At 41.4% G+C, this 23,947-nt stretch overlaps 1 protein-coding gene across 4 annotated transcripts in view; it reads left to right on the plus strand.

Annotated features, from left to right (window-relative positions):
• Positions 1–23,947, plus strand: part of LOC140488171 (clustered mitochondria protein homolog) — a 92,862-nt gene that overhangs the window by 38,908 nt on the left and 30,007 nt on the right. For all 4 annotated transcript variants that reach the window (XM_072588029.1, XM_072588030.1, XM_072588032.1 and 1 more), the window contains exons 8-12: positions 818–965; positions 2,143–2,235; positions 4,941–5,635; positions 8,126–8,223; positions 15,639–15,743. In XM_072588029.1, the coding sequence (XP_072444130.1) occupies positions 818–965; positions 2,143–2,235; positions 4,941–5,635; positions 8,126–8,223; positions 15,639–15,743 (1,139 nt within the window). The remainder of the gene's footprint in view (positions 1–817; positions 966–2,142; positions 2,236–4,940; positions 5,636–8,125; positions 8,224–15,638; positions 15,744–23,947) is intronic.

Below are 23,947 nucleotides of genomic sequence, written 5' to 3' on the forward strand. Positions count from 1 at the left end.
CACGCTGCGAGTTCACCTACCTTATTTCGTATACTTCTGGCATTAAAGTATACACACTTCAAGCCACTCTTCTGTTTACAGGCACGATCCTTTAAGATTGATACCATATTCCTACCCTCCCTACACTCCAGGTCCTGCACCCTAAAGTTACAGTCTGGGTTCCCATGCCCCTGCAGAGTTAGTTTAAACCCCCCCCAAGAGCACTAGCAAACCTCCCCCCAAGGATACTGGTGCCCCTCAGGTTCAGGTGCAGACCATCCTGTCTATAGAGGTCCCACCTTCCCCAGAAAGAACCCCAGTTATCCAAATACCGAAATCCCTCCCTCCTGCACCATCCCTGTAGCCACGCATTTAACTCTTCTCTCTCCCTATTCCTCGACTCTCTATCACGTGGCACGGGTAACAAACCAGAGACAACAACTCTGTTCGTTCTAACTCTGAGCTTCCAACCTAGCTCCCTAAAAGCCTGTCTAACATCCTCAGCACTCCTACCTATGTCATTGGTGCCAATATGGACCACGACTTCAGGCTGCTCCCCCTCCCCCTTAAGGACCCGGAAAACACGATCAGAGACGTTTAGGAGCAGTCAAGAATAATTTTTCTTGATCCTTTCAAAAATTGCTGGACATTGTGTTGTCTTGATTTTGGGTTTATGCAATAGTTTTGTTCTAATCATGCTTCAATTAAATTCATTTTGGACTGTGTCCATACACCAGTTGTGCCATCATATTTTTGACGTTTTTGTGTGATATAGTTAGTATTCTGGTCATGCCACAGCTTTAGTGACTTTCTGAGATTTTAATTCTCTATTTTTCAGGGTGAGTTGCCATCCATTGGAGAGGGTTGCCACACCATTCCTAAGTTACAGTTGGATCATCCCACACAAACAGCACACCATTGATTGTGTGAGGGCTGAGGATGCATATACCTCCCGACTAGGGTTTGAGGAACATATTACTGGGCAGGTGAGAATTGGCCGGCAATGTTTTGGTCTAGAGCTCTTTGTCAGGCACTAGGGATGAGGGAAGGTGACAAAGGGGTGTCTGGAAAATCTCTTTGGAGAAAACGCGTTTCAACTCTTAGTTGTTATTTGCTGCAAAACAGCAATTTCGTTTTTTTTTTCTCCTCTCCTGAAACTGCTGGCTCACTGAGTGCAGTTACTCAAGTGCCACCTGCCCTCTTGTATCCACCAGCCTATCTGACTATGCCACCATCACTATCCTGCAAGAATGGTGCCCAGAGTCACTGACTGTGGTAAAGCCACAGCAATATCCTGTTGAGATCAACTAACTGCAGAAAATGTTGGAAGGTTAAAAAGGTTAAATAAAGACTATCTGTCTATCTAGCTATGCAGATAACAATGTGAAATTGTACACTGTTTACCCATTCAACTATATGAGGTCTGAAAAGAGACTAAAAATCTTGGGAAAAGATTCATGTTGAGATGATTCCCTAACATAACTATGGATGTTCCCAAGAGATTGTGATAGCTCATGACACCTCAAGACAGCAACCTATTAGCAATTTTCTCTGTATAATTGGTCATGTCCTGTTTTCTCAGAATGTTTAAAGGAACTCAGCCTCATGTTTAGCATTTTCTTTCAGATGGCTTTGACATTCACATTAAATACCTCTTGAAGTCTATCTTCTTTCATTGCGTATGGATCTTTTATGCACCACCCTTCATTCTGCTGTCCCAAATATCTCCAAACGCCTATCTTGAACCAAATCCATTCATTAAAAAAAATTACAACCGTCTCTCAACCTTCATTTCTCCTGAGTAAATAATCTGAACTCTTTGAGACCATCTTCAGATGATTTTAATTTTGGTCAGAATTCTATTAGCCTTTCTGTGGTATTTTGCATTTTAAGCAGGGACCAAAATTGGACACAATACTCAAACATGTGGATATACCAGTGTCAAATATTGCTTTATTTTGTATATATTCAAACTGGAATCACTGTTAGTCAGTAGGAGTTTACTTATTGGGGTGTCAAAGATTTGATAATTCACTGCAAAACATTTTTAATAAAAGTGTCATAGTTTAATCAACTAGAACATAGAATTTTCAGTGGTACCTTTATGATTACTCAGCAATTTTGCAAAAATTGGATGACTTGCTGCCTCTTGTTTTCATAAAGCCCCGGGACTGGAATGAGGAGCTGCAGACGGCATGGGAGATACCCTGTCAAGATATGATGCAGCGGATATTGAGGAAGCAGACCATCTTTAAGGTAAGGTATACAAACATCTGTTCATAGCAATTCCTCACAACGTTAATACTATGAGAGCAGTATCAGGTGAGTCTTATCCAAAGGGAGAAATTCATCCTATGCCTTTTCAATGGAAGGTTAATGGCTTTGTTGGCTTCCACAGTGATGGGGCTAAGAATAGTAGCTTCAATGTATGACAAAAAGAGTCACTTTCTTGTGGTCGATTCGGAGAATTGTTGTTCACCTTTTGGAATTTGATGGGAATTAAATAAAAACAACTAGGGCAGCATGATCACTTGATTGGAGGATGGCTTAAGTCAGCAGTTACATGTTTGAGGACTAGTTACATTGGTTGGGACGAATGTGTAGAGGAATTCTGTGAAGCCATCCTACACTCTCCGTGACAAACATAAGCACCCAAGCTCGCTTGTGTTACTTTCGGTCACTATTGTGTGCCACTATTTAAAGTGCATAGTTTCAAGGACCTGTTCATTGAAGTGCAAGTACATGATTAGCTGAGGATTGCTTATGGAGACTTGTGGACAAAACATCGGGTTCATCGCAGATACTGGAAAACAGTGTTTACTCTTCAACTCACAAAGTCTTCTCATATATTCTTCTCATCTGAAGATCATTACTGAACTCTGATTTGAAGGTTGCACAGTGGATTTCCAATTGACATGACTGTATCCTGGACAGGAGGAAAGCAAGACTGAAGTCAGATTAATTCAGTAGCACCAGAGGAGAGCCCATCCATCCAGTGTGCTGTGTAGGTCCAGATGCACAGGTCTAAAATATGCATGGCTGTGCCTCTAAGCATGGAGGTTGCCTTTCTCATCAGGCACCCAAGTCCTGAGGTAAATGCAGAACAGGCTGTGTGTCATGCGAACAAGATTATGGTCAGCCATGGTCAATAGAGGAACAGATCTCATGAGATCAAAATGATTTATATTCCTGAGAAAGGATACAAAATATGCTTTAGTTCCCCTTGTTTGTCCATATGCATTTCAAGTTGACATTGACTTAGCTATATGGTCCCTCAAGAACTGCAGACCTATATTCAGAACCTCAATGTTGAACTGATTGACTTGTTTGAATCTGTAATCCTCTGAGGAAGCTTTGCAGTTTCTTCTATCGTTGTTGCTTTCTCCTTGCCAGCCTGAACTTTGTTGAATCCCTTTTCCATTTTGGAGCAAAGTACAGAAATCCTAGACATTTGCTTCACATCTTAAAGGCTGCACAGAACTTTAGTGTCTACTAGAACCCTTCTCATTATGGCAGAAATCATCATACGTTTGCTCTGCAGTTAGTGGCTAACATGTGCTACCCCTCCACTTAACTACATCTTCTGCTGCCTCCATCTTTTATATTGTGGGTTTCCCAATTTGTCAATTCCTCAGTTTTGTTTGTATCTCTTGAGTAGCTCTGGGCTGCTGACTATAAAGGAAATGATGAATGATGGAATGGATGAGTCTTTGCCTGCATAACGATAAAAAACTACAGTTAACTTTATTGTGCTCGAGCAACATTCTGCTTTTTTCACCAGCTAAGAAACTGAGGAAGCACAGTATAATTATTTAAAAAGTGTACATCATTACAAATGCACATTGGATCTCTTCCATTCCCCTCCATTAACAGTCGGGTGAGAGTTGGAATCAGTTGTAGCAATTACAGTTGAGTGTTTGGTGTTGGCATATTTCTCCCAGCACTCTTACCCTCCCAACAATAGATATTTTTCTTAATCAACCAATTCAGTGACATTAAGACACACTTCTGGAGCAGGTGGGAATTGTGTGATGGGAGGAATACATGTAAATTACTGGCTGCAGTTCACAGATCTTTCATTAATCACGCAGAAACATGAGTGGCTGATAGGAAGGATAGGGTCAATAGAGTAATGATTTCTCGTGTGAGATTTCCATTCTTTTCAAGATGTGAGTCACAATATGACTACTGCCTGGAGAAGGAGTACAGTGCTGTTGCAGTAGTCCTATATGGCAATGATGATTTTTCTAGGATGTAACCACATGTTTCTCTACAGTCCCATTATTGACCCTGTTATCCATCTAAATTTACCTTTAACTTTGCTGAGCCAATGAGCTTGCAAAACCCCTTCCCTGGCAGGGAATGTGTGTATGGAGATGTGGTGTGGGGAGACAGAGTTGTGATATTATGGGAATCCTTTGGGTGATAAGGCCCTACTCATAACCATCTACTTTTATATGGTCTGTTTTGCTGAAAAGTTTCTTCATAGTACTTTAACAATCCCACGCTCTATTTCTTTTAATGGCTGAGGTTGGCTGTGCTTTCTCATCAGCTTCAGTAAAACTAGATACTTCCCTTTTCCTTTCCTTAGTTCTAGATATTTTGGGTTCCCTCTTGCAAAAGCCTGCACTGTCCTTTAACTACACATAGTCCTTTTTTGCTCAAGATGTTCTGGCTTTCACTTGCCCGCTTCCCAAACTTTTCAGGCTGTCCATGATGTATCCTCTCACCAACATTATTTAAATTACTGACTAGGACATTTCCAAGGGCGGTCATCTGCCACTGGGCAGCCTGCCTAAATCCCATTGGTACACATTTACACTGCCACATTGGAAACCTGGGAAGTTGTTATAGCTTTTCCTGAAATTGCAATTGACTTTTAGTGCATTAAAGACTATCCCTCAGTCATACACACCCGAAACAGAGTAACTAATTAAGATGCTGTTTTTGTTTTTAACTAGGTGAACAGTGATTTTGTTGCAGCCGCCACCCGTGGTGCAATGGCAGTTGTCGATGGGAATATCGTGGCCATCAACCCAGGTGATGATACCAAAATGCAGATGTTCATCTGGAACAACATTTTCTTCAGCTTTGGATTCGACATCCGGGACAACTACAAAGAATCTGGGGGGGACCATGCTGCTTATGTTGCATCCAGCAATGACTTGAAAGGGATCCAAGCTTATAGTAACTTGGATGTGGCAGGTCTGCATGTATTGGGGACTGTAATAGTGGATTACCGGGGCTATCGGATAATTGCACAATCCATTATCCCTGGAATCCTGGAACAGGAGCAAGATCAGAATGTGGTTTATGGATTGATAGATTTTGGGAAGACTGTTATTTCTAATCATGAGTACATCAACCTATTGCTTCAAACCTCCAGACCCCTTCGGATTCAGAAGCACCTGGTCCTGAATGATTTAGAACAGCCCATCCTCTTGTGCTCTTCAGTAGATTGCAAAGGGATTGTTGGCAATGATGGGAGACGTTACATTCTGGATCTTTTCCGCACATTCCCCTCAGATCTGAACTTCCTGCCAATGATTGGTGAAGAGTTGCATGAGGAATGTCAAAGATTAGGATACCCAAAGGAATATCGGCATAAGTTGTGCTGTCTACGGCCGGAGCTAGTGGAGAATTTCATCCAACATAAGTAATGTTTTATCTGATGTAATTTGTAGCAATGTATAGAAGGTCATAGAATATTTCAGCACAGAATCGGGTCTTTAGGTCAATCCAATTATGTTGGTATGTTTATCTGCATAAACCACAGGAACTTTTCCCACTCCTGTTCCATCCCTTTAAATATTTTTTCTTTTCGTATGCTTACCTTTTTGCACTTAACATTTAACAAGCTTTTCTGATCTTTCATTTTAAACTTTACCATTTAATATAATTTCACATTTCTCATGTTGAACTGCCACCTACACACAAATCTATTAGTGTGTTCCTGCAATCTTTCACAATCCTCAAACCATTTTGTTGTAATCAATGCTGTTCAGTGTTCAATTTACTGTATGTGAGTCATAGTCCAAATTATTTGGGTATAGATAATATGAAAAAAGCCCAACTTGAAGCCCTGTGGAACACCTCCTTCCAGCTGGAGAATCTTTCTTTCATCCCTACCCTTTACTTCCTATGCTCTATCTCACCGATTTGAGGCCACTTGCTCCTCATTTCTATGTAATGTTATCTTTGTCATAATAACAGGAGTAGGCCTTTCAGTCTTTCAAATCTCATCTGCTATTAGAGAGGACAGTGACTGATCTGTATCTTAGTTTTATCTACCTGGCTTAGTTTCATAAATGCTAAAACCTTTGCCAAACACTAATCTATCAACTGCAGTTTGTAAATTTTTAACTGACCTGGTAATAATCACCTTTTTTAAGGGAAATGGCTCTCACTTGTTTTCTTATTGATGTTTTTTTAAGAATTCTTGCCAACTTTAGCCATTCCATTTCAAAAGTCCAGTCTCATATGTTCTGTATTATTTATGTAAATGTCCTGCACTCTTTGAAGGACTATGTCTGGCTGACCTCAATGGCGTTAGCTGACCTGGGGTGCAGGGCCACGAATGGCTGTTTTACCTCTGTCTATAACAAATGCTAGGGGATGCATCAAAACCAAGCCAGATCCTGATGTCACTTGACATCTATGAATGTGCTGAATCCATCAGGGTATCATTGAATTATGATTAATAGAAGGAACATTGATTAATTACCCTTACTCCTTTCTTCAAGACCTGGAATAATTGAGTCAATTGGGAAAGTGATGATGTGATTTTAGTGTCACCAGTCAAGTATTCCAGAACCCAGGCTGATGTTTTGGGGCCTGGGGTTCAAATATGGTAAATATGAGTTAAATTGAAATAAATCTGTAATTCAAAGTTAGCCTAATGCCAACTATCTGTTGTATCGTAACAAAAATCTCATTCACTAATGTCCTTTAGAGAAAGGAATGTATCATCCTTACCTGATCTGACATACACATGACTCCAGACTTACAACACTGTGCCCACTGAAATGGCCTAGCAAGCCACTCAACTCAAAGGGCAAATAGGGCTGGATAATAAATGTTGGCCTAACCAATGATGCCCACACCCGATAAGTGAATAAAAGAAAATGATTGTACACTGATCTAGTGGGACTAAAGTCAAATAACTCCAAAAGGACATTAAAAAGTCTTCCAAAAAGATTGCCGCATTATCATTTCACTGCGCATAAGCAGACTTCTTTGCTTTAAGTTTTCTCCTTATGGCATATACTACACTCCTGTCAATTCTGTTGAGTAAGAAGCTCTGGTAAATATGTAACGTTTTACCACTTGTCTTTTCTTTTTCCTGTTCTGTTCCTCCCCCTATGTTCTCCACATGGGAAGGGCCCTGATCTATTGCCAGCCAATAATTTTACACCTGCAATTAAAAACTGAATATGGTGAACCAGTTTAGTCTGGAAATATCACAATGTGGGTGCAACACAAATATAATGTTTGGACAATGCTGCATGTTGGAACATGTTCTGTATTGTGAGGTATTCATCTTCAGGTAAACACAAGGGCAGAAACTGGATAGATTTGTAGTGAGATCAATCTTCCCCCAAATTCAGATTGGATTGAGAAGATGGAAAGAAGCTTAGACTGGGAGCACAGACTTGGATGACATGACTTATAATTTGAAAACCTCTTTGAAATCTGTTTTCTATTATATTTTAATTGTATTTGCATTTAAACTATCATGAGGTAAAAATTGATACATGGTACAGGATAATGAAGATCTGATCTTCCACATGGATTGAGTTGTGTCCTTCAGTGGTTTCTCTGATTAATCAGATAACCTGCTCCCAGACCTCTGCTTAAACCATTAGGTATCTTGCGTATACCAGGAGACTTACCCTCTTGTGCACAGCATCCATCTTCACTTGACAGTTTCTACTGGTGCAGGTAAAAATAGAGATGTGCCATGTGAAGATATATTTGTGTGACCTGTTGCTGCGCAGTGCATTGCTTTGCAACCCAGTGCGCCAAATTTATAAATTTGAAATCCTAACAGGGCATTTTGTTTCTTGAACATACAATAAGCTGCTGCTGCTAACCACCACCTTACAATCTCTGCTCGTGTTACGTTCAGCTGTTTTTCATACTTTAGGCACACACAGTTTACAAAACTCTTGAAGGAGAAAATGCGTAGAAGTGACAGAAGAAAAAGTTTAATGGAGGATGGAGAGAGTGCAACAGAAAATTATGGTAAGGGAGTCCAGTGTTTGCAGAGGTTAGCTGAGGGTGGGGGTGGGGAGAACATAATATCTGTCAATGCTGTAGTAGATGGGAGAGTTGTGTATTAGGTGTCAGAGGCTATTCCTAGAGGGCAGTAAATGTATGAATTTTTTTAAAAAAGAAAATGCAGGTGTTGCTAGTTTATGGAAAAATGTGAGCGAAGTTTGAATTCTTGAATAATGTTTGAGCTCTTGATTTTCAATTCACTACTCTTTCACATTGCAGTTGAATTGAATATTCAATCAACTCTTGTTGATAAAGTGGACTCTGTGAAATGACTGAATGCTCTAATTGATCTTGTGTAGGGGTACTCAGCATTGAATTGTTTCTCCAAACCCCACATTCTACAGGAGAATTACCTTCTGGAAATCTCTCAGATGTTAGTATAGAATAGCCTATATTTAAAATAAAAATTATCAGCATTGCTCAAATGATAGCATTGTTGTCTGTTAGTTAGATGTTGTTATCTCATACTCTTCTTCAGCATATAACCTAAGCTGGCACATCAATGCAGTAACATTGCAGTGTTGTAATTATTGTTACTGTCCTTGTCTGCTAAGTTGACAGACACCATTCGAAGACCTCCCCAAATCATGGCCAGCGTGAATCCCTCGGCAAAAACAACACAGTATTAACTGAACAAATATCTTGTTTGCTGTCTACAGGATTTTGCTGTGCGCAAATTAGGTGCTGCATTTGTTTACAAATATGTGACTGTGTCAGAATGCTAGTTCTTTCTTGATTATGGAAAATAACTGAATCTCCACATATTGCTGGTGTAGGTGACACTGTGACAATTTTCCAAATGCAGTCATCTTTTGAATAGACTACGGCCTCAGGAAGGACTTATCTGGAGTGCTTGGTACATAGCACAATTAACCTTCTTTTGTTTTAACATTATTTCTTCCATGGGAGTATGAATGTTGCTAGCAAAGGCCAGCACTTGTGGCCTATCCTCACTTGAAGAGAACAGTTAAGATCCAATCACATTGACATGAATAGGTCAGATTGTGTAAGGACAGCAGATTTCCTTGCCAAAGTGATATTAGTGAACCAGACACGTTATTACAACTACTGATGATAATTTCACAGACATCGTTAGTGGGACTAGTTTTCAAATCCATATTTTTAATTAATTAATTGAACTTAAATTCCTCAGCTATTGTGGATTTGAACCCCAAGAGCATTAGTCTGGGTCCCATACTAATCCAGTAACATTACCATTATGCCACTGGTGAAACTGTTCTTTTTCTGTTGTAGTATTGTAGATCCTAGTGTTGGGATTAAAGTCTTTAGGGCAAAAATAATTTCCCGGTAAAAGCACACGTCTAGCCTGCATTAAGGGAGTCTGCCTTAGTCAGTGCATTATGTAAGTTACTTGTAGTTAACCTGTAAATGTAATGAATGGATTGGTGCAAGAGGAAGGTAAAGGCTAGTGTAGTTATTGTTGCAGTTTTTGTTTTTGCAATCATTATGGTGTGAACATAAACTTAGAGGGCATAGGTTTAAGGTGAGAGGGGAAAGATTTATAAGGGACCTAAGGGGCAACATTTTTATTTTGAATGAAGGTGGTGTGTGTACAGAATGAACTTCCAGAGGAAGTGGTGGCGGCAAGTACAATTACAACGTTTAAAAGGCATCTGGCAGATGAATAGGAAAGGTTTAGAGGGATATGGGCCAAACGCTGGCACATGGGACAGGATTAATTTAGGATACCTGATCAGCATGGGCAAGTTGGACCGAAGAGTCTTTTCCATGCTGTACAGCTCTATGACTCTACTCTTTTAACAAATGAAAAAAAAACCATTGGCCTTAGCAAGCTATTTTTCTTTGTGTAGCTGTGATGTTGCTGAAAAAGCACAAAGTAATGCAAAAACAGAAATTTCTGCAAAAGCTCAGCAGCTCTGGCAGTACCTGTGAAGAGAAATCAGGGTTAACATTTTGGGTCCAGTGATCCTTCCTTGGAACCCACTGTTCTGACAGACATGAGCCATTAACTCTCATTTCTCTCCATAGATGCTCTTAGACCTGCTGAGACTTTTAAACAATTTCGGTTTTTATTTCTGATTTCCAGCAACTGCAGTTCTTTTGGGTTTTTTTTATTATTGAGTAATGCTGTGTAGGCTGTATGAGGAACTTCTCTGCATTAGAACCTCTCTCAATAGAGTCTGCAGCTGAATGCCAAGAATTGCTTTTGTTTTTAATGCAGTGTTCTACGTAAAAATGACACAACTGAATAATGAAGGTGCTACATCTCCTTAACAGGATGCTGGCCACTGATGCTATTCCTGTGATTACATTCTGACAGAACCAGGAACATCTAGTCAAGCATTTTATTTCCAAGGGTAAATGTGCTTGATTCTGAGGAAGCTCTGATACCTACATTGTAGCTGCATTTTTCTCAGCCACTGTTTCTCAATCCTATTAAATATTGAAGGATTTACCTTCATTACTGTATTATAGACAAATGTAACAGATGAATGCTAGGATGGTTTAGAAGATTAGGATATATTGAGGTCATCCTCACTACAGTGAGAAATTGCATTCCTAATCCAGATGTGTGTGTATATGTTGGGCAGCAGATAAATGTGGTCAAGAGGCTGTAGGTAAATGTTTTCTGCATTTAGTCACATTTCCTAGGGTAGTGATGGACAAGTTCAGAGTGTCCGGGGTTGTTGCATCTCCATTATAAACTTCTCTTCCTTGATCCACAAATTTAAGCAGGAGCTTTGTAGCACAAATGAATGTGCATTCTTGCCTCTTTGTTTAGGTTGCTGATTTCAAGTGACAAGCAGACGAGAATGGATAAGAAGCCATTTGGCAGCTTAAAAAAAGTTCCAAATTAGAGTCTGAACAGGTTAATACATGAAACAAACTGAGGCTATGTTTTAAAGTTTTAGCTTGTGGTCAGCTTGCTTCTGCTTCCACTGATTCAGTATGACCAGTTAATTGGTGGATTGCTAATTAGTGGTACATTGGGATGGGTTCCGCACCCAAATGGATATCATGACTGTGATGTCAGGTGGGAGGTGGGTTATGTTGGGGACAGGATGTTGGTAATAGCCTCCAACCTTGAGTGCCCCTTGCCCCCTTGCTGTCTCCTTTATTGTGTACAGCAGGCAGAAAACAGTGAATAAGTGAAGCCAGAAAAAGTATAATGCTTCCACCTTTACTAGCAGACTGTGAGGTGCACCAAAGGTACCATTGTTAGGGCCTTTCCTTCCACCCCCTGTGTTGACACCTCATTCCCGCTGTATGAAGTGGGCCTAAACACTTGCCCAATTGATGCCTGAGAAAAAGTGTGGGCAGTGAAAGATTACATTCATTTGGGTGCTGAATATTTGTGACTCACTTATTTCAAAATGGTAGATGGGCTCCTGATTTCCTCACCTGTTCTACTTCCATAATATCAGAGACTGGCACGATGTTGTTGGATAGTCAGCCTGACATTATGTTATATTTTTCATCGGCATAGTGAGGGGGCAGCATGTTCATTTGTGGCTATAAAATCCAGCCACCGATTCATTATGCAGTGGTATTTTTCAAATTTTAAATTTATAAAGGTTGTATGAATCTTTCAACGGTGCTGCTTCTTTAATAAGTTATTGTAATCACAGTACATAATATGATGAATGGTGAGAGCTGAGCATATGTTGGATCACTAACTCTCCAAGACAGTTGGAGTCTCTAGGGATGAAGGATTTTTCTGTGGTCCAGAAAAGTCATTGGGTGAATCAGAACATTTTTTTTATTTTTGTTGAACTCTTTCCTTGTTTTAGATGTGATAATAAAATAGATGGAAACAGAGTTGTCTGGGCAGGAATGTTGGAGGTGGGAGGTTGCTCCTTGTGCTGACATTTATGGCATCTGCCTTCAGGCCTTTAAACAGAAAGCAACCACATCAGAGGTCTTATAGCTATGTCAACTCATAGCACACAAGTTACAATGTACAAATGCATTTCTCCAGCACCCCTCTGTCCACCCCTTTTTTCATCATAAACCAAAAAATACATATGCTATCATTTATAATTTCAAGCTATCCAACATACATGGAAGTACAGAAGATCTTTGCTCATGAACAAAACATTCTTTGTTATTCTACACTGTGCTAATTTCATTTGTCTCTGCAGTTCAGCAATCTATAAATAATCTTTAAAATAGCCAGTTTGGCTAATTTATGAGTTGTTGTTTGTTGTTCATCTGGTGTCTGCTCATTCCAGGGATGATGTTCCTTCAGTTAGCATTACTGACCTATATGGAATTGCAACTGATTGACCTTGCTGCATGAGGGTCACTCCAAGTTCAGACTTGCTCACAATACACTTGCAGGGTAACTGAATCATTGACATTTTAGTACCTCAGAACTGACATTGTCGTCGTTCGTTGTTAAATAGAAGAAGAAGCTGCTGCTTGTTCTGGAGTTCAGTGCTGATGATAAATAAATAAAATGTTGTTCTTATTTCAGATCTCTTGGCTGCTGTATCATTACGACAGCTCTCAACTTAGCTGGATCAGGATGAAGTCCTTTCTCTTTCAGTACATGAACTATGTACATGGCTTCAATTGTCTTCAGTTGCATTCTTTTGGTTAGCATCTACTTCATCTGCATGCTATTCTAGTAGTCTCTACTCCATCAGTAGATTGTAATCATTGTCTATTATAATGTCTTCAGTCATATCTCCATATCTATAGATCATTCATGACCATGGTGCCCAGAAGATTAATCCTTCATCGCTGGAGACTGCAACAGTCCTGAAGTGTTAGCGATCCAACATATGCCTAATTCTTACCATGCAGAATATTAGGCAGTGTGAACCTTTCTGGAACAGTAGGAATGCCAAGTGGCATGTGGAAACATTGGCATTTCCCAAATGTTCAGATGTAATCAGAAAACTACAGCTGTGATTCAACTTAATTTGCCAATATGCATTTTCCATAGTCGTACAGACCTTTACTTTGGCAAAGTTGTGATAAAATTTCTTCAGTGTTTGTCATGGAGTAGTGCAATCTCTTCAAAGCTTTATTGAGATCTTTTGGACTTATTTATACGGTCAACTTTCCAGATTTTTTTCGCTGCTAATAATCTGAAGGACTTTCTTGATTACTCCTTTTCAAGTTTCTTTATCTTGCCTCAGAAGCTGGCCTTGACGGCATTTGTAACTCTGCTCAGAAGATGCTGAATTTGTGGTAGAGATGCAACAATCCCTTGATATTAACCAAGAAAACATTCAATACCTTTGAAAACATCTATTTTCAGCATCTGTTCAGCAGTCAATGACTTGATCCCCTGCAACATCCTGCAAATCTCTTCTGGTAGGGTCACCAGTTTCAATTTTGTACTTGTTTCAGATTAAATAAATGGCTTTTGCTTAATATCTACTGTCTGCAGATCATCTTTCTCACTATTTCATTGGGCTTTCAGCTTAGCCTGTCCTCTTGGGTGAATGTTCTTCCTGCCTTAATTCTACCTTCAGTGGAATAATTTCTGAGTCACTATCTTGAGCCACTTGGGTGGGACAAGTTCACAAAACTTGTGATGCCACATATAGCACCAGTGGCTATCTGACACTTCATGTTCACTGAATGATCTCCATCTACAGTCTTCACTGTAACAATCCCAGATTGCTGTGAGATGAGACAATCTGTTCTTTGGAGTAGAAAGGTTCATCCAAATTATTCTCAACATCCCTCCAAAAGCCATATTCATAGGCTGGTTTTGTTTCTTTCCAGCAAAACACTATTGTGCCCACTTACTCAGCTTCTTGAAGTTAGGGTACTTAACAATAAACATGTTTCTTTTATGTAATGCCTTCTGCATTACTTACAGCTTCTCCTCAGGATTTGATCTTTCTGCTTGCTCTTCTGCCAACATGTTTTTCTTTTCTCCATTGTATTGTTCTTCTTAGGCCTGGACTTTCTCCCAGCGTATTGCAGAGCCTGTCAGTTCCCATGTTAATACTCCAGCTAATGATTTGACATATACAGAAGCTGATTCTGGACGGTATTTGTTTTCTCTCAACTGACATGCTGTCATGCCCAGATCTGTTATTCTTTAGTCAATCCTACCTTTGATGAAATTATCTTTCAGTGCATTCACATACTGATTAATATCCCTGTCTGAGCTCTAATGAGAAACACAGTGTATTCACAAATAACATTAGTCAATAAGGCTTCAAAGACTTCAAAATTTCGCCATTCTGATTTTCTGTCCCTTAGCGACATCTAGAGTGTAATTGATTTAGATTATATTACTTACAGTGTGGAAACAGGCCCTTCGGCCCAACAAGTCCACACCGACCCACCGAAGCGCAACCCACCCAGACCCATTCCCCTACATTTACCCCTTCTTCTAACACTACGGTCAATTTAGCACAGCCAATTCACCTAACCTGCACATTTTTGGACTGTGGGAGGAAACCCACGCAGACACTGGGAGAATGTGCAAACTCCACATGGCCTGAGGCGGGAATTGAACCCGGGTCTTTAGCGCTATGAGGCAGCAGTGCTAACCACTGTGCCACTGTGCTGCCCACTCGTTCCCTTCTAGGCAGTATTCATTCCCTAGCACTGATAACAGACTTGACTTGCTATTCTTATTTGACAGATTTTCTATTTGTCTAATCTCTGTGTCTAATCTTATCGTTTTACCAGTGAGACTGGAGGAAGTTCCAATTCTCTTAAATTCTCTTTTTCTCTCCGCAGGAGCAGCAATTGGAAACTTCAACGTCATCTGACTGTCCCAGCAGAATAAAGTTTGAATTATTCCTTGTTGTTTCTTTCAGTAGCTGTGTCTCCCAACTTCGAAAACCCATTCAATTTCAGCTGTGCGTTTCTGATACCATACCCCATGTGCTGGCTTCATTAGCTTCTGCCCGCATGCCTCTGAACAGAAAGCAACTACCATACTTCAGAGGTCATGTTATTATGGAAATTCACAGTGTATAAATGCATTTCTTCAAACAGAGGTCATGTGTGTTGGAACCTCCAGGAATACACCTTACTAGAGTTGGCAACCCTTTGTACATGTGATCTAGTATTTAGCAATTCTGGCAACATGGACTATAGAATGTCAGGAATTACAGGATCTCTCATGCATACTGTTCAGAATGACGTATTAGTTGCATATTCAGTCTGCTTAGTGCAAGCTATCAAAATTTTACATACCTCTGTAAATGTGCACTCACTATTTTTAAAGCTTTTACTGGGGCCTATACGTTAGTATAATAACAAGAGAAAATAGTGGTTGAGACAGTGTGTCTAATGTTCAAGTTTTTCTACATTCTAATTCAGTTATCTTTGTAAGTGCCTTCATGTAACAGGTGTTACCTAATTCTGGAGACCATGTCCTAACTTGAATTGTGATCTTTTCTTTTATTCCCACAAAGATCATTTCAGAGATATTGACGAAATGAAGGCAGTATGTCAGGAGGTGGGCTCTGTCAGTGACACCATCTTTGACATTCGTTTCAATCCAAATGTTTATTCATCAGGTAATGTACAGTACTTTTTTTTTAAACTGTAATAAGAATTTTTCACCCTATCAGGAAGTGAGTTGCAGCTTCCTTTGGGTGAAATATTTCCCCTCCTCTCTAATCCTTTTATCAATGACTTCAAATCAGTACTACCTATTTCTTATCTGGAGGTGCCGGTGTTGGACTTGGGTGAATAAAGTTAAAAATCACACAACATCAGGTTATAGTCCAATCGGTTTATTTGGAAGTACTAGCTTTTGGAGCACTGCACCTTCATCAGATGGTTGTGGATAAAGGAGCAGCACTCCAAAAGCTAGTGCTTCCAAATAAACCTGTTAGACTTTACCTGGTGTTGTGTGATTTTTAACTTTGAACCTATTTATTTACCTCTTTGCAAAGGGAACTACAGTGAATCTTTTCTACCCACAAGATCTAGGCTCATCATAAGTTTATACTCCTTAATAAAGTCACAAATCAGCCTCTTCGGTTCCAGAGAAAACAATCCCAGCCCATCCAATCTTACCCTCACAGCTAAACATCTTCATTCATAGCAGCATTCATGTAAATCTCCTCTTCAGGCCAATCACGGTCTTGCTGTAATGTTTTGTTACCTTTTTGGGTATCGATGAACATCCAATCCAGGATTCTCTAACCTCTGAATTTCTCATTATGCTACTACTTTTTGTGTATTCCCTGTTCTTGTTTGTTTACATCCTACTACCCCACCCCACTCCCATGCATCATCTCACAAGTATTGAATTGTAATTGCCACTCCTCTGCCTGATCGATTGGCCCATTGATAGTTTACTGTGAGGAAACATCTTCTTTCTCACTGTCGACCACCATCATATTTTATATCATCTACAAATGTGCTTCACATGCCCCCTATATTTAAATATAAATATCTGCAATAAATATCATTGAAAAACAAGGGACTTAGTTCTGAGCCTTGTGGAACCCCACTGGAAACTTTCAATTCCAAAGCACCCAAAACCATTACCCTTTGTCTCCTGGAGAGAGAAACTGAGTTAATGTTTCAAGTCTGAAGAAGAGTCAGAGTCAAAATGTTAATGGTGTTTTTCTCTCTCCACACATGCAGTCAGACCGCTGAGTTGCTGCAGTGTGCTCTGTGTTTGTTTCAGATTTAGTATCTGCAGTATTTTGCCTTATGTTTTATCTGCTGCAACTTTCCCTTGGATATTTTGAGCTTTTAATAATCTGGCCAAACAGCCATGTAGCCCACATCAGATGTGCTTCACTCACTGATAACCTTTTTATTTTGCCAGTAGCCTGGTCTTAATCAAAGACAGGAAAACAGATTATCTAGTCATTATTAAAATGCTGTTGTATGAGTTTGCTATACACAAACTGGCTACCGCATTTCCTGTATTTACAATAGAGCCTATACTTCAAAAGCACTTCATTTACAAAGCCCTGAGGGTGTGGAAGACTTTTTAATACTTGGTGGTCTTTTTCTTTTCCCCTCACCATTGCAATTGTTTTCTTAATACTGCAACCCCAATTTTATTTCAATCATCTTCTCTATCTTGTCTGTAACTGGGAACACTGAACTGCTCGCTGTGTTGTCCTTTAAACCATGTTTGCATGTCAGCGATATTTCCAAATGTCAGCGATATTTCCAAATGTCAGCGATATTTCCAAATGTGAGTCTGCACCATCAGTTCATTTGCAGTATTTATCTTTTGAAATTGATCTTAAGTGCTGCCAAAGTCCTTTGTTTACTATTTTCTAGCCCTTGTTTCCTCTGCATTTCATACTGGCTTACAAATTGTGTGTTTTCTGTGTTGGCACCTTCCGTTCTTGAAATAAACATGTAATTTTATGATGCACAGATTTAACTGAATTTTCAAAGGTTTAGATCAAATATTTAGGCAGATCCCGTTTATGCAGATTTTTGGGCTGGCATAAAACGCTAATAGCATCCTCGCTGTTATTTAGGTTCTTATCAGTGAACTTAACTCTTTTTTCCCAAATCAGAAGGAATGGGTTTAATTAGAGCCAGTTTCTCAATTAAATGGGGACAGTGCATAAATGGTATATTTATTGGAAACTATCAAACCTCAATATGTCATTTTAAGAGTTTCAAGAGTTAAATAAACCTGGCAATATATGAGTTTGCACTTTGAAAGCTGGTGTAATAGATCAACTCATTTGTTATATTTCTGGAAGAACACACATGACTCCTCTTGAATCTGATTTCTGTGTGACTCTGACCCCACATTATGTGGGTAACATTTAACTCCCCCTGAAGGGATATGACAAACCATGTAGTTTTCAGGACAGTACAGTCAAAGATGGGCAATACATGTGGTTTTGCTGTTGTCCCTCACATTTAGGATTAAATGAAAAATAGAATTAGATTAAATTGACATGTTTCTAGGAAATGGTAAAATTTGATGAGATATCTTAAGTAAAATTGATGGCTCAATTGTTTAATGTACTGACCTGCATCCTACTGAGCTATTGTAGAGTGTTAGGTTTCAACAAGAACTTGCATTTAAGTAAAGCCTATCTTAAAGTCTTTCATAGAGACATTGTTTCTGGTTGAAAACAGAAATGTTACGAGGCGTGCTGTCAAAGATGGTTCTACATGAGGAGAGAAAAAAGACAGTAGGAATAGATTTGAGACCAGGGCTGTTGAAGATATGGGCGGTGATTGTAGTCTGAAAGGAAATATGATGCTCAGCTGGTCTGAACAAGGGAATGGGTTTGTAGAGCTGGGGAAGTGTGGGGGTGGTGGGAAGAAGTAGGGATGTTTGAAAAATAGAAACATGAGGAGAGAGTTTTGGGTATCGAGGACAAAGCATGTGCAAGTAGAACTTGAAGTTGGATAGAGTAGGAGCAATGAGATTTGTGCAAACTGAAGTATGAGCAGAGCTAACATTGGATGAGATTTTCTACAGGGGTCATTGAAGGAGGCAGTATTCTTGCAGAGGTTGAAGAAGGCAGTTTTTATGAAGGAGTGAAATGGGATCAGAAGCTCAGAATCAAATAGAGCCCCAGTGTGACTCCGTATATGTTGCAGTTATTATAGGCAGGCTAGGAACCATAGTCTAGATTAGAGTGGTGCTGGAAAAGCACAGCAGTTCAAGTAGCATCCGAGGAGCAGTAAAATCGATGTTTTGGGCAAAAGTCCTTCATCAGGAATACAGGCAGAGTGCCTGAAGGGTGGAGAGATAAATGAGAGGAGGGTGGGGGTGGGGAGAAAGTAGCATAGAGTACAATAGGTCAGTGGGGGAGGGGATGAAGGTGATAGGTCAGGGAGGAGAGGATGGAGTGGATAGGTGGAAAAGGAGATAGGCAGGTGGGACAAGTCCGGACAAGTCATGGGGACAGTGCTGAGCTAGAAGTTTGGAACTAGGGTGAGGTGTTGTAAGGGGAAATGAGGAAACTGTTGAAGTCCACATTGATGCCATGGGATTGAAGTGTTCCGAGGCGGAAGATGAGGCGTTCTTCCTCAAGGTGTCTGGTGGTGAGGGAGTGGCGGTGAAGGAGGCCCAGGACCTCCATGTCATCGGCAGAGTGGGAGGGGGAATTGAAATGTTGGGCCATGGGGCGGTGTGGTTGATTGGTGCGGGTGTCCCGGAGATGTTCCCTAAAGCGCTCTGCTAGGAGGCGCCCAGTCTCCCCAATGTAGAGGAGACCACATCGGGAGCAACGGATACAATAAATGATATTGGTGGATGTGCAAGTAAAACTTTGATGGATGTGGAAGGCTCCTTTAGGGCCTTGGATAGAGGTGAGGGAGGAGGTGTGGGTGCAGGTTTTACAGTTCCTGCGGTGGTGGGGGAAGGTGCCAGGATGGGAGGGTGGGTTGTAGGGGGGCGTAGACCTGACCAGGTAGTCACAGAGTGAATGGTCTTTGTGGAAGGCGGAAAGGGATGGGGAGGGAAATATATCCCTGGTGGTGGGGTCTTTTTGGAGGTGGCGGAAATGTCGGCGGATGATTTGGTTTATGCGAAGGTTGGTAGGGTGGAATGTGAGCACCAGGCGCTTTCTGTCCTTGTTACGGTTGGAGGGGTAGGGTCTGAGGGCGGAGGTGTGGGATGTAGACGAGATGCGTTGGAGGGCATCTTTAACCACGTGGGAAGGGAAATTGCGGTCTCTAAAGAAGGAGGCCATCTGGTGTGTTCTGTGGTGGAACTGGTCCTCCTGGGAGCAGATGCGGCGGAGGCGGAAGAATTAGGAACACGGGATGGCATTTTTGCAGGAGATAGGGTGGGAAGAGGTGTAATCCAGGTAGATGTGGGAGTTGGTGGGTTTGTAAAAAATGTCAGTGTCAAATCGGTCGGCAATAATGGAGATGGAGAAGTCCAGGAAGGGGAGGGAGGTGTCAGAGATGGTCCAGGTAAATTTAAGGTCAGGATGGAACATGTTGGTGAAGTTAATGAATTGCTCAACCTCCTCGTGGGAGCACGAAGTGGCGCCAATGCAGGTATCAATGTAGCGGAGAAAGAGGTGGGGAGTGGTGCTGGTGTAATTACGTAAGATCAACTGTTCTACGTAGCCAACAAAGAGGTAGGCAGAGCTGGGGCCCATACAGGTGCCCACGGCTACCCCTTTGGTCTGGAGGAAGTGGGAGGATTCGAAGGAGAAATTGTTAAGGGTGAGGACCAGTTGAGGACCACACAAACGAATGAGTGTGTCGGTGGAAGGGTACTGTTGGGAACATCGGGAGAGGAAGAAACGGAGGGCTTGGAGGCCCTGGTCATGGTGGATGGAGGTGTAGAGGGACTGGATATCCATGGTGAAGATGAGGCGTTGGGAGCCGGGGAAACGGAAGTCTTGGAGGAGGTGGAGGGCTTGGGTGGTGTCTCGAACGTATGTGGGGAGTTCCTGGACTAGGGGGGATAGGACAGTGTCGAGGTAGGTAGAGATGAGTTCAGTGGGGCAGGAGCATGCTGAGACAATGGGTCGGCCAGGGTGGTCAGGCTTGTGGATCTTGGGAAGGAGGTAGAACCGGGCAGTGCAGTGTTCCCGGACTATGAGGTTGGAAGCTGTGAGTAGGAGATCTCCTGAGGTGATGAGGTTGTGTATGGTCTGGGAGATGATGGTTTGGTGATGGGGGGTGGGGTCATGGGCGAGAGAACGATAGGAAGAGGTGTCCTCGGGTTGGCGTTTGCCTTCAGCGGTGTAGAGGTCAATGTGCCAGACTACCACTGCGCCCCCTTTATCCGCTGGCTTGATGGTGAGGTCAGGATTGGAGCAGAGGGATTGGAGGGCTGCGCATTGTGATGGTGAGAGGTTGGAGTGGAGGAGGGAGGTAGACGGGTTGAGGCGGTTAATGTCCCAGCGCAGTTGGAAATGAAGACTTTCTCTTCAATGTTTAACTGACTAAAGGAATGTCTGATCCAACCAATCTGACAACAGAGAGGTAGTAGAAGGCTGAAGAGAAGTGATGGAGCTCTGTGTCATAAACAACCACATCACTGCTCGTCTCATACCTGCAGACAGTGTTCTAATTGGCTCGCATGTCAATTAGCTTGGCTAGAATTCAAATTTTAATTTTTTTTCCTGAACTACATAGCTCAAGATCAAATTGGTCTTTACTTTTCCACTAAGCAATTAGGGAAACCTTGTGCACAACCTTATCACTCTTGTATATGTTAAAATATACCATTTTTTATAAAGAACAAGTGACATGCTAACATCCTTAGAACCATCAAGCACAAGATTCTCCAATCACATTTTGTCTACTTCATGCTGTCAGAGCTTTCAGGAAGCTGTTGATAAATGTTACTTGGTTCTATTTTATTCATGAAATGTGATATAACTGTGTTTGCACTGGCTCACATAGAGGAGATATCTCTTGCTCTTATCTTCAATTTTGAAGAACTGTCTAACTTAGTTCCATTCCAATGTGGTTCTGAAGTGACTAAATAGTGCAATACAGGATCTGCAAACACTACCACCGTGCCATTTACCTTCAAAGCAATTGATATCATCACCAACATTCCTATCTTCTCAAAAGCAATATTGACTGAAGGAAGTGCAAAATTTGGCATTATTATTGGAAGGTATAATACATAATTAGCACCCTTATGGAACTCCATCAATTTGCATTAATTTGGTCTGCCATTCCATCATATGATGCATGATCATAAACAGATAATTTGGCTTACATAAGTGCATTGGAGGTAACACCATAAGGTATAGTTGCAGAAGTTAAGCCATTAAGTCATGGCTGATAAGTTTCTCATCCCATTCTCCCGCCTTCTCCCCATAACCCTTGATCCTCTTGACAATCAAGAACAATCTCTCTCTGTCTTAAATACACTAAATGACCTGGCCTCCACAGCTAAAGGGTCTTCCCTTTACTCTAAAGCTGGGCCCTTGGATCCTAGTCTCTCCTACCAATGGAAATATCTTCCCAACATCCACTCTGTCCAGGCCTTTCAGTATTCTGTATGTTTCAATTAGATATCCCCATATCCTTCTAAACTCCATCGAGTATAAACCCAGAGTCATAGAGTCATGGACATGTACAGCATGGAAACAGACCCTTTGGTCCAACCCGTCCATGCTGACCAGATATCCCAACCCGATCTAGTCCCACCTGCCAGCACCCAGCCCATATCCCTCCAAACCCTTCCTATTCATATACCCATCCAAATGCCTTTTAAATGTTGCAATTGTAACAGCCTCCACCACTTCCTTTGGCAGCTCATTCCGTACACGTACCACCCTCTGTGTGAAAAAGTTGCCCCTCAGTACCTTTTATATCTTTCCCCTCTCACCCTAAACCTATGCCCTCTAGTTCTGGACTCCCCGATCCCAGGGAAAAGACTTTGTCTATTTATCCTATCCGTGCCCCTCATAATTTTGTAAACCACTATAGGGTTACCCCTCAGCCTCCGGCGCTCCAGGGAAAACAGACCCAGCCTGTTCAGCCTCTCCCTGTAGCTCAGATCCTCCAACCCTGGCAACATTCTTGTAAATCTTTTCTGAACCCTTTCAAGTTTCACAACATCTTTCCAGAACTGCACACAATATTCCAACAGTGGCCTAACCAATGTCCTGTACAGCTGCAACATGACCTCCCAACTCCTGTACTCAATACTCTGACCAATAAAGGAAGGCATACCAAACGCCTTCTTCACTATCCTACCTACGTGCGACTCCACTTTCAAGGAGCTATGAACCTGCACTCCAAGGTCTCTTTGTTCAGCAACACTCCCTAGGACCTTACCATTAAGTGTATAAGTCCTGCTAAGATTTGCTTTCCCAAAATGCAGCACCTCGCATTTATCTGAATTAAATTCCATCTGCCACTTCTCAGCCCATTGGCCCATCTGGTCCAGATCCTGTTGTAATCTGAGGTAACCCTCTTCGCTATCCATTACACCTCCAATTTTGGTGTCATCTGCAAACTTACTAACTGTACCTCTTATGCTCGCATCCAAATCATTTATGTAAATGACAAAAAGTAGAGGACCCAGCACCGATCCTTGTGGCACTCCACTGGTCACAGGCTTCTAGTCTGAAAAACAACCTTCTACCACCACCCTCTGTCTTCTACCTTTTGAGCCAGTTCTGTATCCAAATGGCTAGTTCTCCCTTTATTCCATGACATCTAACCTTGCTAACCAGTCTCCCATGGGGAACTTTGTCGAATGCCTTACTGACGTCCATATAGATCGCATCCACCGCTCTGCCCTCATCAATCTTCTTTGTTACTTCTTCAAAAACTCAATCAAGTTTGTGAGACATGATTTCCCACCCACAAAACCATTTTGACTATCCCTAATTAGTCCTTGCCATTCCAAGTATATGTACATCCTGTCCCTCAGGATTCCTTCCAACAACTTGCCCACTGAGGTCAGGCTCACCGGTCTATAGTTCCCTGGCTTGTCCTTGCCACCCTTCTTAAACAGTGGCACCACGTTAGCCAGCCTCCAGTTTTCCGGCACCTCACCTGTGACTATCGATGATACAACTATCTCAGCAAGAGGCCCAGCATCACTTCTTTGGCTTCCCACAGAGTTCTCGAGTACACCTGATCCGGTCCTGGGGACTTATCCACCTTTGTGTTTCAAGACATCCGGCACTTCCTCAAAAGTTCTTCATTTGTTAAGCTTTTCATTCTTGGGACCATTCTTCTGAACCTCTTCTGAACATGCTCCAAGGCCAGTATATTCTTGCTGAGATATGGGGCCCCACAACTGCACACAATACTCTAAATGTGGCCTGACCACAATCAT

This window comes from Chiloscyllium punctatum, chromosome 17, assembly GCF_047496795.1.
Source record: "Chiloscyllium punctatum isolate Juve2018m chromosome 17, sChiPun1.3, whole genome shotgun sequence".
Classification (NCBI taxonomy): Eukaryota; Metazoa; Chordata; class Chondrichthyes; order Orectolobiformes; family Hemiscylliidae; genus Chiloscyllium; species Chiloscyllium punctatum.